Raw genomic sequence first — 20,749 nt, 5'->3', positions numbered from 1 at the left:
CATAGACAAGACAGGAGGGAGAAAACTGCTTTCTGTTTTACTGGCCAGATTTTAAACAGCTGGCCTTTGGTTTTGAACCTATATATAAAGGAGGAAGAAACAAGGGCAGAAAGATAGCATAATAGTATATGGTGGATTAAAATTGAGAAGAAAAGATTGTTCATCCCTTTTAAGGATTGGTCATGACTGTAAAAAGAAATATTTATTGCAATTTTAAAGATTACTGTAGAGAATTTACCAAAGTTGTATCCTGTTATCAGCCTGAAACTAGAATGGCACAAAACAATCTCTAGTTTCTTCCTATGCATAGTAATGATACTTGTTGAACAAAGCCAGATAATTTCCTTCATGGGCATTTTAATAAACAGTTTTAAAAAGTTGGCACAGACCTGTTGGCCCTTATGATATTTAGATTCCTTGTTTATTGAATATTTTTTTTTGGTTTCCACTACCTTTGCATCTTCTGTGATTATTCAGCTCTGTACAATACAAATATCAGATAAAGTAAAAAAAAAATGCCATTAATGTTTCCATCATATTTCTTTGGATTAAACTAATCTATCTGCATTAGATTAATGTGATCTAAATTAATCTAATTCTGTGTAATCCCACTATTAGGATTAGATTTGAAGACCATCCTCTGACTCAGTCATTGGTACAAAAAACAGGGTTCTTCTCTGGTTCAGTCAGACAGTGGTAAACTCACTGTATGAACCGCTGTACTAATTATCCAAGTTTTGCACATTTTCATTTTCCAGGTTTTCAGCGTATCCACACAGATTCTTTTTTCAAACTCCTCTTTGCAGGTGTTTAAAGACCTGACCCAACTCCTTTGGAAGCCAGTGGTTATCTTTCCATTCACTTCCAGGAGAATTGGAAAGGAGCCAAAAACAGGTTTCTGTTATCCTTGAATAGAAACAACTTGTTTTCTGTAATGCATTAATTGTGTTCTTAACACATCAATATTCATATTTTTTTTCCTAGATGCATCTCAATATTTTTTGTGGAATTCCAAACCTACTTTGCTCAGGATTATGCCCGAACAGCATGGATCCATTCCATCGCAGACTGTGCTACAATGCTCTGTGGTGTGTATTGCCCTCGAAGAATAATAGATTGGTGTGTTCTCGAGTGGGACACCTGACAGCGTATTCATAAGTCACTGGAACTAGTTGGGAAATATTCTGATTTGGGGCTTCTAATCATGTTAATGGCCTTTGTCCAGGCTAGCCTGGCCTTTTGAAACAAATGGTATAGCTGATTCCCACAGTGTGGTTGGCAAGAAGGGAATCTCTTTAAATATCTTTGTGTGATAGTGAAAAGAAGCAAACCATTTTGTTGTCAAGTGATGTTTCTTTAAGAAATGTGTGATAAAGACTAAGAGATAAATCTTGGTTTGAAAGCAACTAAACTACCACTTGTTTTGCCTGATGTTACATATGCCTGATGTTACATTACACTTGTTTTGCTTGAGTTACATTTTAGAGTTGGGCTGTTTCTTTGTTCTTTTAGTTAGTCACATCCATAACACTTATTTGGGTAAATGTCCTTTTTCATTCTTTTAAAAATATTTCCTGGCTTACTCTTTGAACACACATTTTGTTTTCAAGAATTTCTCAAGAATGTATTTCATAGGACTGCAAATTTAGGCCCCAATCCTATAGCATGAGGTACATGGGCGGAAAAGTTTACCAACTTTTCAAGAGTGGGGCCTAAAAAATAGCCAGACATCTTAGAAGTAAGTGGCGGCAACCATTCTGCATCAACCAGATTACATGTGATTTGATTATAAGTTTATCATTCAGAATTCTGTGAAAGACGGTAGGATGAGAAATGATTTCTTCATAGAAGTGAGATGAGCCTCTATCTAATCTCCAGAAGGAGACAGAGAGAGCTTTACCACATCATATAAGATCTGAGACCCTCAGTGAGAAGGTGAAAGGGACATATCCAAACAGAGCTTCAGTGTAAATTCCAACAGCGGCAGATTTATTGCAGTAGTGATGATGCTCCTTATCTAGATATATCCATTGTCTCCTCCTGTCCTCATTAATTGAGAGATGCCATTGGCCTATAAAAATGGTCATTAAAAAGCTATACTAATCTTCATCTCTACCTGGTTTTATAGAAAACAGAATATAATAATTTTTGCAAGGGTTTTTAGGTTGATCACAAATACCTTAGTGATGTATGTGATAGTGAAATGTTACTCTAATTAGCTGTGGAAGCAGATCAGTATTTTCTTCTCTTTGGTTTTGGTGGTTATTTCTTTTCCTAAACTTTCATTTTCATGGTAGTGTGGTACATGTGATGAGGTGCTATCAACTAACTTCATTCATCATTTCTTAAAGCCCCACTTGGAAGTTTTATCAGTAATCGTGTGTCCTGTCAAGTGGGCATCATGCTGGGAGGAATGCTTGCATCGACAGGACTAATCCTGAGTTCATTTGCCACAAGCCTGGAGCACCTCTACCTGTCACTAGGAGTTCTTACAGGTAGGAGGAGGGATTGATGTGGTATGTTCCAACCAACAAAGCAACCCAGAATTGTCAGAGCAATTCAAACTTCCAAAGAAATATCTTCATATTGCCACAGATGTAGTCAGCAGAGATGTTCAAGGTGGATCTTCCTCATTATAAAAGAGAGGGGATGGCTGCCTGAGGGCTCCAGGGTTCTGGAATCTGCTTCCCAAGCTTGCCTGAAATAGTTCTACTCTGGTGATCTTGCAGGCACAGAGCAACGTAACATCAGCTTGAAGAGGGCAGAGAGTAAACTTCTGAGAAGGCGGAAAGGAGTTTTTTCTAGATGGCAGGCTGCTAGTTTTTCTCTCTAATATTAATATCTTACCAACCCATCTAAGGCCTTACATAGATTTCCTTTATTTAAATCAAATAATTAAAAATAAAATAAAAGGCCAGAGAGGCCTTTAAGATGTGTGAAATAATTGCTGTATTGCTCATCATAGCACATCTTATTTTTTCCCTGTCCTACATTCGGCTTAAAAGCAAAAAAATCTCTGTTGATTGCTTTGCCATAATACCTCGTCCCTTTGTGTTTAGTCATTGCATTGAAACTATCCTTGGTCTTTCCTGTTTTCCATAGTTGCTTGTATCCAAAAGAAAATTAAAGGTGTCACTGGTTATACTGAGATTCTTGACTCATTAAAATTGACATGGTAGCCATGGTGATATAAGACTTGTTCTTGGTCTCCTGCTGTTTAGTAACACGTTAGTAGAATTACTATACTTCATATGCTGCCAACAACTTATTTGCTAAGAAAAAAAATCCTTGCATATGTGTTGCTCCTGCATTACAGTGTTAATCTTTGCCAAATGTGTTCATAACAAATAAAGTCCCTTGTTACCCAAAGCTCTATATCACATACCATCCAAATGCCATTGAAGCTTCCTGAGAACTGCTTTGAGAACTATTATAAATACTGAGGAAGAGAAGCCATAAAGTATTCTGAATTAAGTTGCAGATAGTCCATGCCTCAGGTAGTGAATTTAGTCTGCAGGGAGTAATGAAGATATGAACCCACAGTAAATGGTTGCTTATGCTGACACAGCAAGCAAATGTGTAACCCAGAGGGGAGTCAAGACCAACAGTAGCATATATCCAAACTCAGAGCCAGTAAAAGTTGTGAGACTTACCAAAGTGATCATAGGATCATAGGAAAGTAGAGCCAGAAGGGATCTCATGAGATCATGTAGTCTAGCCCCCTGCTCAAGGCAGGATCATCCCTGACTAAACCATCCAAGCCAGATATCTCTCTAACCATCTCTTGAAAATGTCAAGAGATTGAGTGTCCACGACTTCTCTTTGTAGCCTGTTCCAGTATTTGACCACCCTTATGGTCAGAGATTTCTTCCTCATATCCAATAGGGGTGTGCAAAGTAGGCAGTATTTGATTCGCATTTGGATTTGGTCCAATTCGGGGGACAGTGATTTGATTTGCTGATTCAGATCACTGTTCAGATTCAATTCAGCTGAATCTGAAGATTGGATTCTGATTCAGAGAATCAGTGATTCAGTCATAGACAGTTTTATATGTTTTTTCTAAATACCTCGAGGTACAGGGTGTGGTTCATGAATGCTGAGATGGTGGGGCAGATACAGCATCCCACAGGAGCATGGGGGGCTGGGGAGGGGGGAAGCCCACATGCTCAGCGGTGGACCTGGAAGTGGACCAGAAGTACTTCCAGTTCACTTCCAGGTTCACTTCTGAGTGTGCAGGAGACACCCCACCCCCTGCCCCACACCCTCTAGGCTTAGTGATCAGCCAGGGGGGGACCTCAGGTGCCACCCAGTCCCAGGAGGCACCAGTCACCAAGCTGGAAGGGGGGGGAGGTACTTCTGGTCCACTTCTGAGTCCACTGCCAAGCACTTGGGTGGGACCCCCATGCTCCCGTGGGATGCTCCATCTGCCCCACCATCTCAGCATTTACGAGCTGCTCCTGGTACCTTGAGGTATGTACATATAAGGCTGTGTCTATGCCTGAATTGTTGAATCCCTCCAAATCATTTTGGAGACTTCTGATTAAATTTGGAGAGATTAATGGGTCTCCTGATTGAATCTACATTGAACACCTTCAAGAGTAAATTGGATACTTATCTCGCTGGGATCCTATGACCCCAGCTGACTTCCTGCCCTTTGGGCAGGGGGCTGGACTCGATGATCTCCTGAAGTCCCTTCCAGCCCTGATGTCTATGAAATCTATGAAATTTGGATTCAGAGATTCGGCAGCTGAATTAGCAACCAAAACTTTGCACAGCCCTAATATCCAACATAAATTTCCTTTGCTTCAGCTTGAGTCCATTGCTCTTAGTCCTGTACCATGTGGCCACAGGGAATAATCATCTCTATCCTCTCTATGATTGTCTTTCAGGAATTTGAAGACTTCTTCATCTTTTCTTCTCCAGATTAAATAACTCTCATTCTTTCAGCCTTTCCTCATAATGAATATACCCAGAAAGGAGAATATATATAATCCACTAGTGGAGGGCCAAAAGACAGATGCCTGATAATAGTGGACTAATTTTCTTCATTGCTTCTTTCATTATTTAGTAATATATAAATGAAGGTCTTTTCAGATTCATAAAATGTTTGCACTTCTAAAGGGATCAAATGCAGTGTATATCCTTTTCCTTGGTTGACCATGAACACATTTCACAGACCTTTAATTCTGAGGTCTCTGTGACCTGGATAATTTTATTATATTATATTAATGTTACATTGTTTTATGCTTAGGGATTTTTCGTGTTCTAAAACAAAGTCAATACACTGAACAGGATTAAATTCCCATCCATTACTTGGATTTGGCTTAATTGACAAAGATATGATCAGTAAAATAAGATAAAATTTAGTTCAAGTCTCCCACTCAGGTGTGGCTCCTTGTATGGTCCTAGCTCAAGACTACTGTCCACATCCTAGTTATACTACCTCTCTGTTATATCTGAGTGAGGTAACAGAGAATTTGCCTTCCTGTGTCAGTGTAATCCATTCCACCTAGTAGGTTTAATGCATAGCAGGTTAATGTTGGCAAGAATAAAGCACTGACAGCTAATACTGGTAGCCTGTTACAGTTGAATATGAGTATCTCCCACATTGGCTCTTTCTGCTGTATAGACATTGGGTGTGTCTACATGTGTATTTATGCCAACTTAAATTTACTCTCCAGTAAGTGGGAATAGGCTGGCATCTACACATGCATTAACACTGTGTGTGAACTGATTTGGGACTAAAATTAATCCCAAGTCAGTCCATACACAGTGTTACTGTGCTAGTGTTACTTGGTTAAATTGTCTACATGTGCATTACTGTGCAGTAACTAATCAGGTATAAATTTGATACCAGCATGATGCAAGTATCAACTTTATGCTCAAGTCGGCATAAATCACCATATGTAGACACATGCCCATATTGCACAGTAATTTTGGTTACTGCACAGTAAATGCACATGAGTAGACACACCCATTGGGAAGGAGGACTATTTTTATATGAAGATGAAATTTGTTCTAAAATCCCAGGCTGGAATACATTTTGATTCAGAAATCTGTGCTGAAACACTGTACTAATGCAAACTTTCATCTGATAGTTCTCTCTCCTTGAAATTCTATAATCAATTTTTTCTCCAAGAGATGCTGTTTCTTTTTTCTTTTTCTTTTTTTTCTCTTTTTTTTAAAGAAAACATTTATTGACGTGAATTTGAAAATCATCACAATCATAATCTAAATCAAAATAATAGGATTGAGGGCTTCTCAAGGGGATTTATAGTTTCATAGTTTCTAGGGTTGGAAGGGACCTGAACAGATCATCTAGTCCGACCCCCTGCCATGGCAGGAAAGAGTACTGGGGTCAAACAACCCCAGCAAGGTGTTCATCTAATACTCCAACCAGTTAAAAAATATACTTTGTTTGCCTGGTTAAAGAAAGTGGCATGTCATACAATTCACAAGACAGGGTACCTCCCTAAATTTTTCTTCAGAGATCTGCAATTAAACAGATCTGCCCAGGAAATAGATATTTGTGTTTGTAATTGACCAGACCACAGTGAGCAATGGTTTTCAGAACAGTGTGCATGATGCCATGGTCCCTAGAGGTTTTGGGGGGGGGCATGTCTTCATTTTTTAACTGTCTTGCCTTGATAAAAAGCTAGACCACATATAATTGCTGACGTTCTTTTTATAGCCTGAGCACTTACTAAAACAAAAAGCTCACCAATCCTCACCAGGCCTCTGCATGAAACATATTATTGAGGTTCAACTGCATTTGCTTAATTTGGTGTTACCACTTTCACTTATTCCTGACCTGTAAAATTGCGGTAAGCAAGGGCCCTCCCATTCATTAGTGCTGATGGAAGTAGGTTATTTGGTTAACTGTAATGTATTCTATTACATATTTTCAGTATTAAATAATATGCAATCTGCTTCTTTTCTAGGGCTTGGATTTGCACTCTGTTATTCTCCAGCCATAGCAATGGTGGGCAAATATTTCAACAAAAGGAAAGCACTGGCTTATGGGATAGCCATGTCAGGGAGTGGCATCGGTACCTTCATTCTGGCTCCTGTGGTCCAGCTCTTAATTGAACAGTTTTCCTGGCGTGGAGCATTACTAATCCTGGGAGGTTTTGTTTTAAACCTCTGTGTCTGTGGTGCTTTAATGCGGCCTATTACTCTTAAGGAGGATCATGAAAACCCTTCTGAATTGCTTAAACAGGAATATGTCTCCAAAGCACAGAAGCAAGACTTAAAGCAGATATCCATGTGTTCACCTTTAATGAAAGAATGGTCCCATGAATGTCTATGTCACTGCTCATGGCAGGAGTACAGCTTTTTGCTGATGCCAGACTTCATGGTGCTAGCAGTATCTGTTTTGTTTATGGCATATGGTTGTAGCCCTCTCTTTGTCTACCTAGTGCCGTATGCTCTGAGTGTTGGTGTAAGTCATCAGGAGGCTGCTTTCCTTATGTCTATACTTGGTGTCATTGACATCATTGGCAATATCACCTTTGGATGGCTAACAGACAGAAGGTAATGACAGACATCAGTTTGCAGATGGTGTGATGCATATTAACTTCTATATTGATGATATTGGAAACAACTTGCATTTCTTTTCTGTTGCTGTCATTCATTTTTTAGAAATGCTTATCACTTACCATTGATTCCATCTGTAGGTTAACTCAGATTTTAATTATATTTTTAAATTTGAATGAAAAGTTATCATGGTCTGTGGCAGCAGTTACCAACCCAAGAATCCCAACCGTATATGTCTAGTGTTGTTAGTATCACAGAAATTGAATTATAGTGGTTGGACTGAGACTGGAAGTGGGATCATGAGTCCAGAACTGGGTTCACCATGGAAAAACATTCCATGGTCAATGCCATAAATATAATGTAAATTAGCATTGCCCTGTATGTCCAATCATGAGAGGATAATAGCCTGGTTCCTCTGTACTACTATCCCAAAAGCAATGGAACAGAGCCAACAATTTGGCCCTGCACTTTACTGCATATGCACAAAAGGACAGAGTTAAGGTTATGCAAACCCAAATGTTTGCACTGCCTGACTTTTGAGTGTTTAGCCATGCTGTTTTAGCTCGTTCTAAATACCTATGCAGTATTTATAACATTGGTGCAGAAGATCACTTGAAGGTGGGAATCTAAGTCTAAAAGCCAATTTGATTGTCATGTTTATTTTATATGTATGATATTTGAGTTGCTGTGAACTGTAGGCTTCTGTTCCCTCTTATTTAACCCACTTTCACCTCAATTGAATCTTTCCTGATTTACACCACTAAAGAGGAGAGAAGTAGGTATTTTGTCTTATTTTCCAAGATACTGAGAACCTTTTCTTCAACATATAAAGATAAAAGTGTAGAAACCAAGTAGCTGAATGTGGCCAGATACTAACCTACTTTCCTTTTACCAGCATGCTCCAAAATTAGGAGCAAGGAACAGGAAGTTAGTTTGCGCTCATGTGGTTCAGGTTATTTGCTCCGTGGCTAGATAGAGACCTTTGCATGCTAAGCTAGGCATTAAAATTTAGCAGTATAGAAGAAGCAGGGGGTGGGTTAAAACAAAAAAATTATAAGACAACAAAATCCTGTATTATTTGTAAAGAGTAAGGTAATCAATCTAGAAATATATGGAAACAAAGAGAAAGTGTGTAAGATTGCTTTATGCTTCCTGTTTTAAAATCCACAGGTGTCTGAAGAAGTATCGACATATTTGCTACCTCTTTGCTGTGGGAATGGATGGCCTCTGTTGTCTCTTCCTACCTGTTCTCCAAAGCTTCCCTCTCCTTGTGCCTTTCTCATTTACCTTTGGGTATTTTGATGGAGCCTATGTAACACTGATTCCTGTTGTGACAGCAGATGTGGTTGGAACTCCTTCCTTATCATCAGCCCTAGGAGTGGTGTATTTTCTTCATGCAGTACCATACCTCCTGAGTCCACCCATTGCAGGTCAGTTCACAGACACCTCTGCAATTCTGTTTATGCTGTTACTCTAGATTTTCCTGCTGACAAAAGCAGAGCCCTTGAATATTTAGGTAAGAGCTGCTCAAAATAGAGAGGTTTCTTCTTGTGTCGGCTTTGTTCATCATGTCACCGAAATCGCAATATTAATGAAAAACATAATTTAAAAAATAGAATTGTGGAGAATTTTGCCTTTCTCCAACTTACACACAGCCAAACTATCCCCATTTATGGAAATACCTATTCAGAGGTGAAAATCCAAAGCAGGACAAGTCAGAAAATCCTGATGTGAATCTTACAGAGTTAGGGCATCTATGCAGCGGTCATCCCTCCTCACCCCAGCACTTTTAGTTCTCCCCTACTGAAGTCTTTTGCTGGAGGGATGGAGCAGGAAAGGAGGAATTGCATGGAGTGATGACTTCCTAACATTACACCTTTTCCACCCAGTGGCTCTCCACAGCAGAGGTGTAGCAGTGGCACTATCTTGCTGTGGGTCCAGATGCATGAGTTTGAATTTCATTCTGGACTCATGCCAAAGACTGCCCTCAGTCAACCCAGCTGTAAGTAAATACCTGGTCTTTCATACTGGAAAGTCTGTGTTGGCTGGATGCAGGGGCAGATCCAGAGGGGCGCAGTGGAGCAGCCACAACTCCTTTTCTGACTATGCAGCAGGAATAAGAGTCAGAGACTCCGTTCAGTCCCTGAAGAAGGTAAGAATTGCCCCTCTTCCTTCCCTTCCATGCTCAGAGCCATGTCCCCTTCACTCCCCATCCCCTTCTATCCCATTCCCCTTTCCTTTCCTTTGCCTGCTGCTGTCCCCACTGTCCTGGGATGAGGGGAACTCCTGTCCTGCTCCAGCTGAGTTGCACAGGGGTGGGCTCAACCTGGAACAGTGACACCGCAGTTACAGCAGGCAGGGAGATTCCTGCTCCATACCTGGTCCTCTTGGGTGCTGATCCAAGAGCAGGTGTTGTGGGAGAAGGGGAACCCACCTACTGTTGCTGCCACTGTCCTGAAAGGAGCCTAGCCTCCATGCAGCTCAGCTGGAGCAGGGCAGGAGCTCCTCTCATCTCTGGGACAGTAAAGAAAGCAGTAGGTAGTGGAGTGGGGAATGGGAGAGGAGGGGATCGGGTGGGGGGGAGGGGATGTGCCTCTTAAGCAAGGAGGGAAAGGTAGAGTGGAATACTTACCTGCATTGAGGACTTTAAAAGGTCCCTGACTATTTCTCCTGTGGTGTGGTCTGCCTACCCTGGGGAAGTTAGAGTGGGAGGCTGGAAGCAGAGGGTGCAGCCGCTTTTGCAAAATCCTGAATCCGCTTATGGCTGGAGGTAATGTTGGCACCAGTGGCGATGGGTAGTGGGTGCACGTGCAGGTGAGAGTGCAGGTGTACCCCTTGACCAGCCACACTCCCTGCTTAGGGGATGGGCAGGGAGGGCAGGTAGGAGTGCCGGTACCCCGCCTGCGAGCACTGGCTGGGGAGTGGGGGTGCCGAACGTAGCACTGCAGCTGCTTCCAGGAACAGCGTGGCCACTTCCCGGTTGATGAGATTGGCCGCAGGAGGATCCTGCCCTCCCACCCAGTTGGAGACCTGGCCCCTGCCAGTCATTGACTGGTCACTGGGAGGGGAGCGAGGGGGGGCACGTGCCCTGCACCCCCCAAGGTGGCACCAGTCACCCATGGTTGGCACATTGTTACTTGTATGCTGTTGGCTAGAGCACCTGCTCTGCCTTCACCAAGTCAATCTATAGCGTCATAGCTCAGCCCCGGCATGCATCTTTGAGAGTTCTTGGCACTCTGCTGAAGTGCCTGATGATTGCAAGAGGGCCAATGTCATGCCTATCTTCAAGAAAGGGAGGAAAATAGATCCAGCAAACTACAGGCCTATCAGCCTGACCTCTATCCTGGGGAAAGTCTTGGAAAAGATTATCAAGGAGGCCATCCTTAACAGACTAGCTGAAGGCAATATCCTGAGGGATACCCAGCATGCGTTTGTTGCAGGTAGGTCTTGCTTGACCAATCTCATTTCCTTTTATAACCAGGTGACTTATCACCTGAACAACAGGGAAGAGATTGACGTAGTATACCTTGACTTCAAAAAATCCTTCGATCTGGTATCCCATGATTACCTCTTGGCTAAACTGGCTAACTGCGGCCTTGACATCACCACGATCCATTGGCTGGGGAACTGGCTCCGTGGTAGGACCCAGAGGGTGGTGGTTGATGGTAGTCAATTGTCTTGGTGTGCTGTGACCAGTGGGGTCCCACAAGGCTCTGTCCTAGGGCCTATACTGTTTAACATCTTCATCAATGATGTGGACATTGGTGTCAGAAGTGGACTGGCCAAGTTTGCCGATGACACCGAACTCTGGGGTAAAGCATCCAAACCTGAGGCTAGGAGGGTGATCCAGATGGATCTGGACAGACTCATGGAATGGGCGGATGAGAACCTGATGGTGTTCAGCACTGAAAAATGCAAGGTTCTCCATTTTGGGAGGAAAAACCTGCACCATGCTTATAGGCTTGGTAGTGCTACATTGGTTAGCACTACAGATGAAAGGGACTTGGGGGTCATGGTCGACCACAAGATGAACATGAGCCTTCAGTGTGATGCTGAAGCTAGTAAAGCGAGCAAAACACTGGCTTGCATCCGTAGATGCTTCTCAAGCAGATCCCAAGACGTCAGTTTCCCTCTGTACTCGGCCTTGGTGAGGCCGCAGCTGGAGTACTGTGTCCAGTTTTGGGCTCCGCAATTCAAAAAGGATGTGGAGAAGCTTGAGAGGGTGCAGAAGAGAGCCACGCGCATGATCAGAGGTCAGGAAAACAGACCTTATGATGAGAGGCTGAGAGCAATGGGGCTATTCAGCCTGGAAAAGCGCAGGCTCAGGGGTGATCTGATGGCCACCTATAAGTTTATCAGGGATGCTCATCAGGATCTGGGGGAACCTTCCCCATGAATGTTGGTTATGGGGTTACAGTGCCAAAAGAAAATATAGGAAACCTGTAGGTAGCTTTGTTTTTCAGTTTGCATATATTTGTGATGTTTTCCATATTTGGTATTGTCTTCCCTTGTGAGTGATCAAGATAATCTCTCTTGAGTATCTGCATTGTGTTGGTGAGGAAAAAGGTCTCCATGAACTTGATTGTGGTTTCCTTTTTAATTCTCTTTAAAATGCAGAGCCTTAGTTCTGACTAACAGGTAAGAGAAAGGAAAGCAAACAAATTAGCGCTTGAATTCCGATGAAATTCACTCTTGATCAGAAAGCCAACACCTAGCCTATGCACCCTTGGTCCCATATAAAACCTATTTTAATAAGTTGAATTCTGAACAATAAAAACAAACTGAAAATCCAGGGTATAAATGAAACTGTGCTGTGCACTGTTGTTTTATTGTTTCTTGTACTGCAGCATTAGAATTAAAAGTGGGGGAAAGATCATCTGTTGTGAAATTCAATAACCCTTTAAGTTTTAATCAAAGGAGGTTCTTTAATAGGCTTTAAGGGAGCAGAGAGCTTTGCCTGTCCTTTTCAGAAATGTGTTTGGGATTAAGCTGGGGGGTTGCCATTTGTATGCTTTAGTGGGGGTTGCACTATTCTATTCTAGTTCTTAAACTTCCTTCCTCACTAATAGCTGGACTCTCCTGACTGTTTTATTTAACTAACTAGCTTGAAATAAAAAGTAGTGACTAGGGCAATAGTGTCCTGCTTATTTCGGGGGTAGACTAATCTCTCTTTTCAGGGAAAACTACAGTGTCCATTTGTTTCATAGATTTCATAGACATTAGGGCTGGAAGGGACCGCAGGAGATCATCGAGTCCAGCCCCCTGCCCAAGGGGCAAGAAGTCAGCTGGGTTCAAAGGATCCCAGCAAGATAAGCATCCAAATGTCTCTTAAAGGAGTCCAGAGTAGATGCTTGCACCACCTCTGGCGGCAGTCTGGTCCAAGTCTTGGGGGCTCGGATAGTAAAGAAGTTCTTCCTTATGTCCAGACTGAAACGGTTTTGGAGGAGTTTGTGACCATTTGACCTTGTGACCCCTTGGGGCGCTCTGGTGAACATGTGTTCCCCCAGATTCTGATGTACACCCCTTATGTACTTATAGGCAGCCACCCGGTCCTCTCTGAGCTTGTGCTTTTCCAGGCTGAAGAGTCCCATAGCTCTTAGCCTCTCATCATAAGGCCTGTTCTCCTGCCCTTTGATCATGCAGGTCTCCTCTGGATTCTCTCAAGCTTCTTCACATTCTTCTTGAATTGTGGAGCCCAAAATTGGATGCAGTACTCCAGCTGCGGCCTCACCAAGGCAAAGTACAGTGGGAGGATGAAATCCTGGGATTTGCTTGAGAAGCATCTGTGGGTGCAAGTCAGAGTTTTACTCGCTTTACCAGCTGCAACATTGCATTGGTGGTTCATATTTATCTTCTGGTCAATCATGATCCCCAAGTCTCTTTCGGTCGTGGGGCTAACCAGCGTAGCACTGCCGAGCCTATAAGCATGCTGTGGATTTTTCTTCCCAAGGTGGAGTACCTTGCATTTTTCAGTGTTGAATGCCATCAGGTTTTTGTCCGCCAATTTTCTGAGCCTGTCACAGTTGGCCTGGATCACCATCTTGTCCTCAGGTTTGGATACTTTACCCCAAAGTTTGGTGTCATCGGCGAACTTGGCCAGTCTGCTTCTGACACCAATGTCCAGAACATTAATAAAGATGTTAAAGAGTATAGGCCCAAGGCCAGAACTTTGGGGGACCCCACTGGTCACGGCACACCACGATGATTTACTTACATTGACTACCACTCTCTGGGTCTGACCTTAGAGTCAGTTCCCCAGCCATTGGACTGTAATGTAGCCGAGGCTGCAGTTGGCCAATTTTTCTATGAAATGATCATGGGATACCAAATGGAAGGTTTTTTTTAAGTCAAGATATATGACGTCAATCTCTTCTCCCTTGTCCAGGTGATATGTCACCCGGTCATAGAAGGAGATGAGATTGGTCAGGCAAGACCTACCTGCAACAAACCTGTGCTGGCTATCCCTCAGGATGTTGCCATCAGCCAATTTGTCAAGAATGATCTCTTTGATAATTTTTTTCCAAGATCTTCTCCAGAATAGAGGTCAGGCTGATGGGCCTGTAGTTTGCCGGATCTACTTTCCTCCCTTTCTTGAAGATAGGCACCACATTGGCCTTCTTCCAGTCTTTGGGCACTTCGCCTGAGTGCCATGAGTTCTTGAAGATCCATGCCAGTGGCTGAGCTATAATGCTTGCCAGCTATGATGCTTGCCTTAAGTACCCTGGAGAGTAAATTGTCAGGGCCAGATGACTTGAAGGTGTCCAGTGTCTCAAGGTGTTCTTTCACATGGTTTGCATTGATGAAGGGTAACATTTCTCCCTCCCCCTGGCCGTCCCATACCGTATTGAGCAGGGCCGTCCCTTGGGGTTAGTGAAAAACTGACGGAAAATACCCATTAAGCAAGTTGGCTTTTTCCTGGGTGTTGGTTGTCAGTTGTCCCATATGGCTTAGCAGGGGTCCAGTATTACCCTTGCTTTCTCTCTGGCTCCCCACATATTGAGAAAAGGACTTTTTATTGTCTTTGATACATGTAGCCAGTTGGAGTTTAGTCGCAGCCTTGGCTTTCCTGGTTTGCTCCCTACAAGTCCGGACCAGTGCAGAATGCTCCTCCTTCAAGGTGGATCCAGTCTTCCATCCTTTATAGGTTCTTCTTTTTAGATGCACGAGGTCCACAAGTTCCCTGCAGAGCCAAGGGGACCGCTGTGCCCTTTTGCTGCCTTTCCTCCAAGATGGGATAGACATTGCTTGTGCTTCCAGGATTTCTCCCTTGAGGAGCAACCACTCATTCTGAATTCCCCTCCCCTTCAGACTGTGGTCCCTTAGGGCCTTACCAACAAGCTTTCTGAGCTTGTCAAAGTCAGCTTTCCTGAAGTCGAGGACTTCTGTATTGCTGACTGACTTGCCAGCTTTACGGCGGATGGTGAAAGTGATCAGCTCATGGTCACTATCTCCCAGCTTCCCTTCAATTGTTAGGTCACTGATTAAGTCATCCCCCATTGCCAGTACCAGGTCGAGCAGCACTTTGTCTCTCATTGGTCCATAGACTTCTTGAGTCAGATAGAGCTCATCCATGTAAATGAGGAAGCTTTGCAACCATTCCTATTTGGCCGAGTGCTCTTCCCACGAGATGTCTGGGTAGCTGAAGTATCCCATGACAACCATGCACCAGGAGCATGCAGTTCCTTGGCTAATTTATGGTCAAGCTCTTGATCCTGGCTAGGAGGTCTGTAGTAGACTCCCACTATTGTGTCCCTTGTGCCATGTTCACTATGGATTTTAACCCAGAGAGTCTCCAGTTGTCCACCCTGGGTGCCAGTGTTGGCTTGCAGGGATGTGTAGCTTTCCTTGGCATAGAGAGCTCCCCCCCGCACGCCCCCTTTGTCTACACAGTCTCTCCTGTACGAAATATAGCCATCTATACTTGTGGCCCAGTCATAGGTGGAATCCCACCAGGTCTCCTATAAAATCATAGCCATTCTTGTTTAGCAGGAGGACTGGTTCTTCCTGTTTATTCCCCAAGCTCCTGGCATTGGTGTACAGGCACATAAGTGTTCCATTGGAGGCCCTTGTCTTTGCTATGCATCATTGCAGGGCTGGGGTAGAGGTTGGTTCCCTTGAGTGTCTTAGGTTGCTGGATTTGCAAAAGTTGCCCAGTGGGCTTGCTGTGGTGGTAGTCCCCCCATCCCCTGGTGGGCTTAGTTTAAAGGCCAGTTGAGCAGGTCATCCAGTCTGGCTGAAAAGAGCCTCCTCCCCAGTGCAGTGAGGTAGAGGCTATCTCTTCCCAGCAGACCACTGCCTCTCTCACCAAAGTGAGAACTGTGATCATGTAAGCCAAAGGCTTCACAATGACACCAGTGCTGCAGTCTTTGGTTAACTACCTTGATCCTCCTCTCCCTCCTCAGCTCATAGCCTGAAAATATGAGGATCGAGGAAAACACCACCAGTGTCCCCAACCCCTTAAGCCCCGCTCCCAAAGCCCTGTAGTATCTCATGACCCGGCTGGGATTGCTCTGAGCCATGGCATTTGTGCCCACATGGATAAGGAGCATAGGGTAGTGGTCAGTGGGCCAGATGAGTTTTGGGATCCTCTTGGCTATGTTCTGGATACGGGCTCCCGGGAAGCAGCAGACCTCCCAGGCTAAGGGGCAGCAGATCACATCCTCAGTCCCCCTCAGGAGGAAGTCTCCCATGATGACCACTCTATGACTAGCCTTAGGGAGAGCAGGGATGGTAGCTGTGGCTGAGCCTGCATTGCCTGCAGGAGCTGGCAGCTCTGCAGACTCAACTTGGGCTGCAAAAGGTTCGTACTTCTTGCAAAGCTCCAGAGGGGAGCGGACCCTGGTGCAGCACGCCTTGGAGCCGTTGACCACCTTGGTCCAACCCCCTGGCTGGACGGTATGGGAGATTCTCGAGTCCTCCTTTGTCCTGGAAGTTGACCTTGGTCTACTCTCCACCTCCAGGGTGTGAAGGGCCTGGCAGTAGGAGTCTATCTCCTGCTCGCCATCCCTGATGGCACACAGTCTCTGAACTGCGGCCTGGAGCTCCTCTATCTGGTGCCCCAGAAACTCCCAAGTGGAGGAAACCTCACAAAGGAAGGTGGCCATGCTCCCAGTCCCATGTGCCCGGAAACATGCCAGGCAGCCCCTACAGCCAAGAGCCACAGGCACCATCTGTGTCGAGACCAGAACCATGGGTTTCGTCTGGGTGGAGACCTCTGAGGTGCCAAAGGGGGAGGCCTCAGACTCTGAGGGGACCCTCGGGGTGCAGCGCGTGTCCATCCGCACTGTGCCGCAGTAGTCCATCCAGCTACTGCTGTGACTAGCTTCCTTAGGGCTCACTGGCAGGGCCTCAGGCTCTTCCGTTCACCCTCCTGCACAAACTCCCACACTAAACTCATGCACCAGGCCCAGAAGCACGCCTGTTTGTGTGTCCTGTTCAAAGGGCTCTGGTCACTTGGTTCCCTCGGGGGCTGGGTGAAGTAGGAGCGGGGCAGGGGGAGTGACCTTCCTCGGCTCCATTCAGCTGTCCTGCAGCTGGGCTATGTCCCTCCCACAGGGACCTCTGCTTACCTCCGGGTAGGTAGGGGCTCATCGGGAGTCCTGTGGTCCTCTTGGGGGGTTCTGGGCTCACAGGGGTGCAGTGGACTTCTGCCCGTGTCTCTCTCGCCGGAGCGGGGGCCTGAATGCGATGAATTGTGATGAATGAAATTATTGTGAAAAGAGTAAAGTCAGTCTTTTTGGTAGGCATGCCACAAATTAGCTCCACACCCTCCCTGAGGGACAGTCTGATCCCTTCCCCTGCTGCCTGCTTCTTGTCCTGTGCTTCCTGCCTGTTCTGTGGCTTTACTTTCCACTTCCTGTTATGTGCTCCCTGTCCAATCTGCTGCTCTGTTTTCTACTTCTTGCCCTATCTGCTGCTGTGCTGCCTGTCCCCTCCCTGGTCTTGTTGGATAAATGACCAACACACAGGTTCGGAAAACCAAGGTTTGTTGCATAACATATGGATAACTGAGGCAAACTTAGCAGTTTATATAAGTTTAACTCATACTCATTCATATCATATACTCCATTAACACCATTCTCATTACGTCTCCTGTCCATGGAACTTGGAGTTACACTGCAGTGGCCAGTTGCAGGCTTCTTCAAGGTGACGTTCAGTCGAGAGGGGTACCGGTTGCAATTCTCTCAAAGTGCGGTTAGGCTGGTGTTGCTGGTTAAGATGTTCATCTGGGCTTGGCCTTCACTGCCCTTTTATCTTTATGGGGCAGGCTTCGATCGATGCCTGGAGACTCCTTTACCAATCACCACTCAATTTTTCATTTGAGCTTATCTTTTGGACTCTCTTACTGGTTAGATATTGTTTTTACATTCCAGTCTGTTTTTCAGTTCTTATTCGTATCATCTCCACATTCTCAGACCACTTCATTCTGATGGTTATCTCTGTTTACTCTAAATATTTCATAGTGGTCTGTGTAATACCTGTTACAATCATCCAACTTTCAATCATACACCCACAGCACACATTCACCCCTGCCCCGATTGCTTCTTTTTCTACAAAATGGAAGTATGTTTAAAATAGCAGCTTAGCATAAGCATAACCATAGCATAGATATAACATATTCTAAAACATAGTCTAACAGTCTGCTGTATTCTCAGCAGAGTCTTCCTGTGACACTTGTGGCATGCATGCCACAGGTTGACTATCTCTGGTGTAAAGTACAGGCAACCCTTGCTTAGTGCTCTTAATTTGTTCCTGAAAAACTAAGTGTTAAGTGAAACAAGCCTTAAGCGAAACTGAAACTATTTGACAACCCAAGATGGCAACCACAATTGTTTTTAATGACCCAAGATGGCGACCACAAGCGTTATAACAAAACTCGCTGAGCACTATTGGGTATCAATTTAAAATGAGTGTTATACTAAAATATCACTAAGTGATATTAAGCAGGGGTTGTCTGTATTTGTCTTCGTCTCCTGTAGATGTATGCACCCAGGAAAATGTATATCCAGTGTAGCAGCTATGTAGGATTATAAGTGAATCATATTGAAAAAACTACAGTACTGATGTTGAAGAAGGGTTTGTAAACTATCAGATTCCTGGTGTACTCTAATAAAGATTGTTTGTTTTCCAATAGGTTGGCTGGTGGATACAACTGGCAGCTACACTGCATCATTCCTTCTCTGTGGATTTTCCATGATATTCAGTTCAATACTACTATGCTTTGCAAGACTAGCAAAGAAAATCAAAAGAACACACTTGAGGTCACTTGTCAAAGATGCTAATACCAAGCAGCAAATTTGGACAAATGGAACGATAGCTTATTCTGTAGCAGGTGAATTAGACCAAAAGGATGTGGAAATGTTGGCCATTGACACAAACAGCTACTGCAATAGATGACAGGTATCATCAAGTTTCTATAGAAAACACTGCTATGACTAGTGGCTGCATGTATTGGAAACATCTCCATCGAAAACATATTTCCCAGTAAAACAAAAGAAATAAGTCATCTGTCAACCAGATTCTGTCATATTTTAGTAGTATAAAAATAGTCAAATAAAACCAAGGAAAGCTCTCCATTTACAGTGTCTATAGGATGATTTCTAATTCCATAATGCTGGCTCCACAGATAACAAAAATGAACTACTCAGGTAATTGATCATAATCAGAGGTAATTTATATGACAGTCAAGAAGCAAAACTGAATGATAGAATTGATGGTGAAACAATTTTTAAAACAGTGCCTATGAAATATGCTTTTCAGTGTTCATCAGGGGACTAGTTTAAAAAAGTTTGAAATTTATCAGCAATTGTCAAACTCTTTGAAAACAACTGCTACAATAGTCACTGTCATTGTAGGAAACTGCTGGAAAATGGTATTCTATTTGGTATATATTATAAGTCTCTGAAGCAGCTTTAATTTACACAGTGCCTAAATTTTCTGTGTAACTCGAATGTGTTTTTATATGAAATACAGTTCTCATGACTTTCTCCCCAAATCTGCTGATCAAATGTTGCCAACACCAATATGAAAGTTCCCTGGAGCCTCAATTTCTGAGGGATAACGTTCCAGCCAAGCTCTTTCAGACAATATCTTGTGCTGCTGTTTCATGTCTGAGAAGGTCTGAGGAAGTCGGTGACTGCCTACCAGCCTGGCTTTGAAGATCAGAAGGCTTAGGCTGTCTTTCCCGTGTGGTAATGCATGGAACTGTGCAGATGTACATGTAAAGCAGCTGAAGCAGATGCTGATAGGCTGGAATGCATATCTGACGCAGAGGCAGAAAGGTGTGGCCTGCATACTCCAAAAGATGGCAAATCTCTCCTTGTAAAAACAGCAACCACTAAGGAAATGCGGGGATCAGTGCTCACAGACAGCTGAGGAACCTCCCTCTCCCCATCTCACTAACAGCCACAGCCTGCTGTTGGAGGCAGATCAGCACTTAGGATTGTAATGACAGGTTCTTCTCTGTCAAGCTCAGTGGCCCAGATCCTCAGTCGGTGCGTTGGCTGTGTGGGACAGGAGCTTGGATGCTGATTGAAGCTCATTGTGTTGGGAAAGGAATACAGTTGCAGGCTTCATAAAAGCCATTGAAGGAGTACCTTGAGGACTATATTAAATAATGGTACACTTAATTAAATAATGGTACACTTAAACATTTCCCAAATGTTGATGATATTACAGATGGGTGCCACTCTGATCCCTTCCCCATGCCTGATCTGCTTCTTGCCCTGTGCTCCCTGCACAACCTGCTGCCCTGCTTTCTGCTTCCTGCCCTATCTGCCAGTGTGCTGCCTGTACCCTCACTTATCTGCCATGTGCCACACACAGAGGCTGGCTCTACTACTTCTGGTATGTAGGTTGGCCAGCTATGATTTAAAACAAAAGTAACAAATAAAAAGATACAGCTTTGGGGCACTACACCAGTTTTGGACAGTTTTTATGAATATATGTTTGGCAGCCAGATCTATTTTTCATTCCCATTTTAGTATAAATTATTGAGGCACAGTTTGATTTCATTTCTCAAAGGTCAGACAGAAAGTATCGTAAATACAAAGATGGCAAATCTCTCCTTGTAAAAACAGCAACCACTAAGGAAATGCGGGGATCAGTGCTCACAGGCAGCTGAGGAATGTCTGCTTAAAGGTAACTGTGGCAGTGTGCATTAAGGGCTGGAGCAGGTGCCTGCCACTTTGAGAGCTGGAGCAGAATGAGTGGC

The 20,749-nt window shown here is 44.0% G+C and overlaps 1 protein-coding gene across 3 annotated transcripts in view; it reads left to right on the top strand.

Annotated features, from left to right (window-relative positions):
- The window catches only part of SLC16A12 (solute carrier family 16 member 12), a 79,483-nt gene extending 59,032 nt beyond the window's left edge, over positions 1-20,451 (top strand). For all 3 annotated transcript variants that reach the window (XM_090058213.1, XM_090058214.1, XM_090058215.1), the window contains 5 exons: positions 985-1,088; positions 2,352-2,495; positions 6,942-7,533; positions 8,707-8,966; positions 18,671-20,451. In XM_090058213.1, coding sequence (XP_089914339.1) covers positions 985-1,088; positions 2,352-2,495; positions 6,942-7,533; positions 8,707-8,966; positions 18,671-18,933 — 1,363 coding nt within the window. In that variant the 3' untranslated portion in view covers positions 18,934-20,451. The remainder of the gene's footprint in view (positions 1-984; positions 1,089-2,351; positions 2,496-6,941; positions 7,534-8,706; positions 8,967-18,670) is intronic.
- Positions 20,452-20,749: the final 298 nt, after the last annotated feature.

Source organism: Crocodylus siamensis, chromosome 7 (genome assembly GCF_052110815.1).
Source record: "Crocodylus siamensis isolate JL-2025a chromosome 7, ASM5211081v1, whole genome shotgun sequence".
In the NCBI taxonomy this organism is placed as follows: Eukaryota; Metazoa; Chordata; order Crocodylia; family Crocodylidae; genus Crocodylus; species Crocodylus siamensis.
Note: the sequence above shows the minus strand (reverse complement) of the source record. Positions and strands in the feature narration are given on the sequence as shown.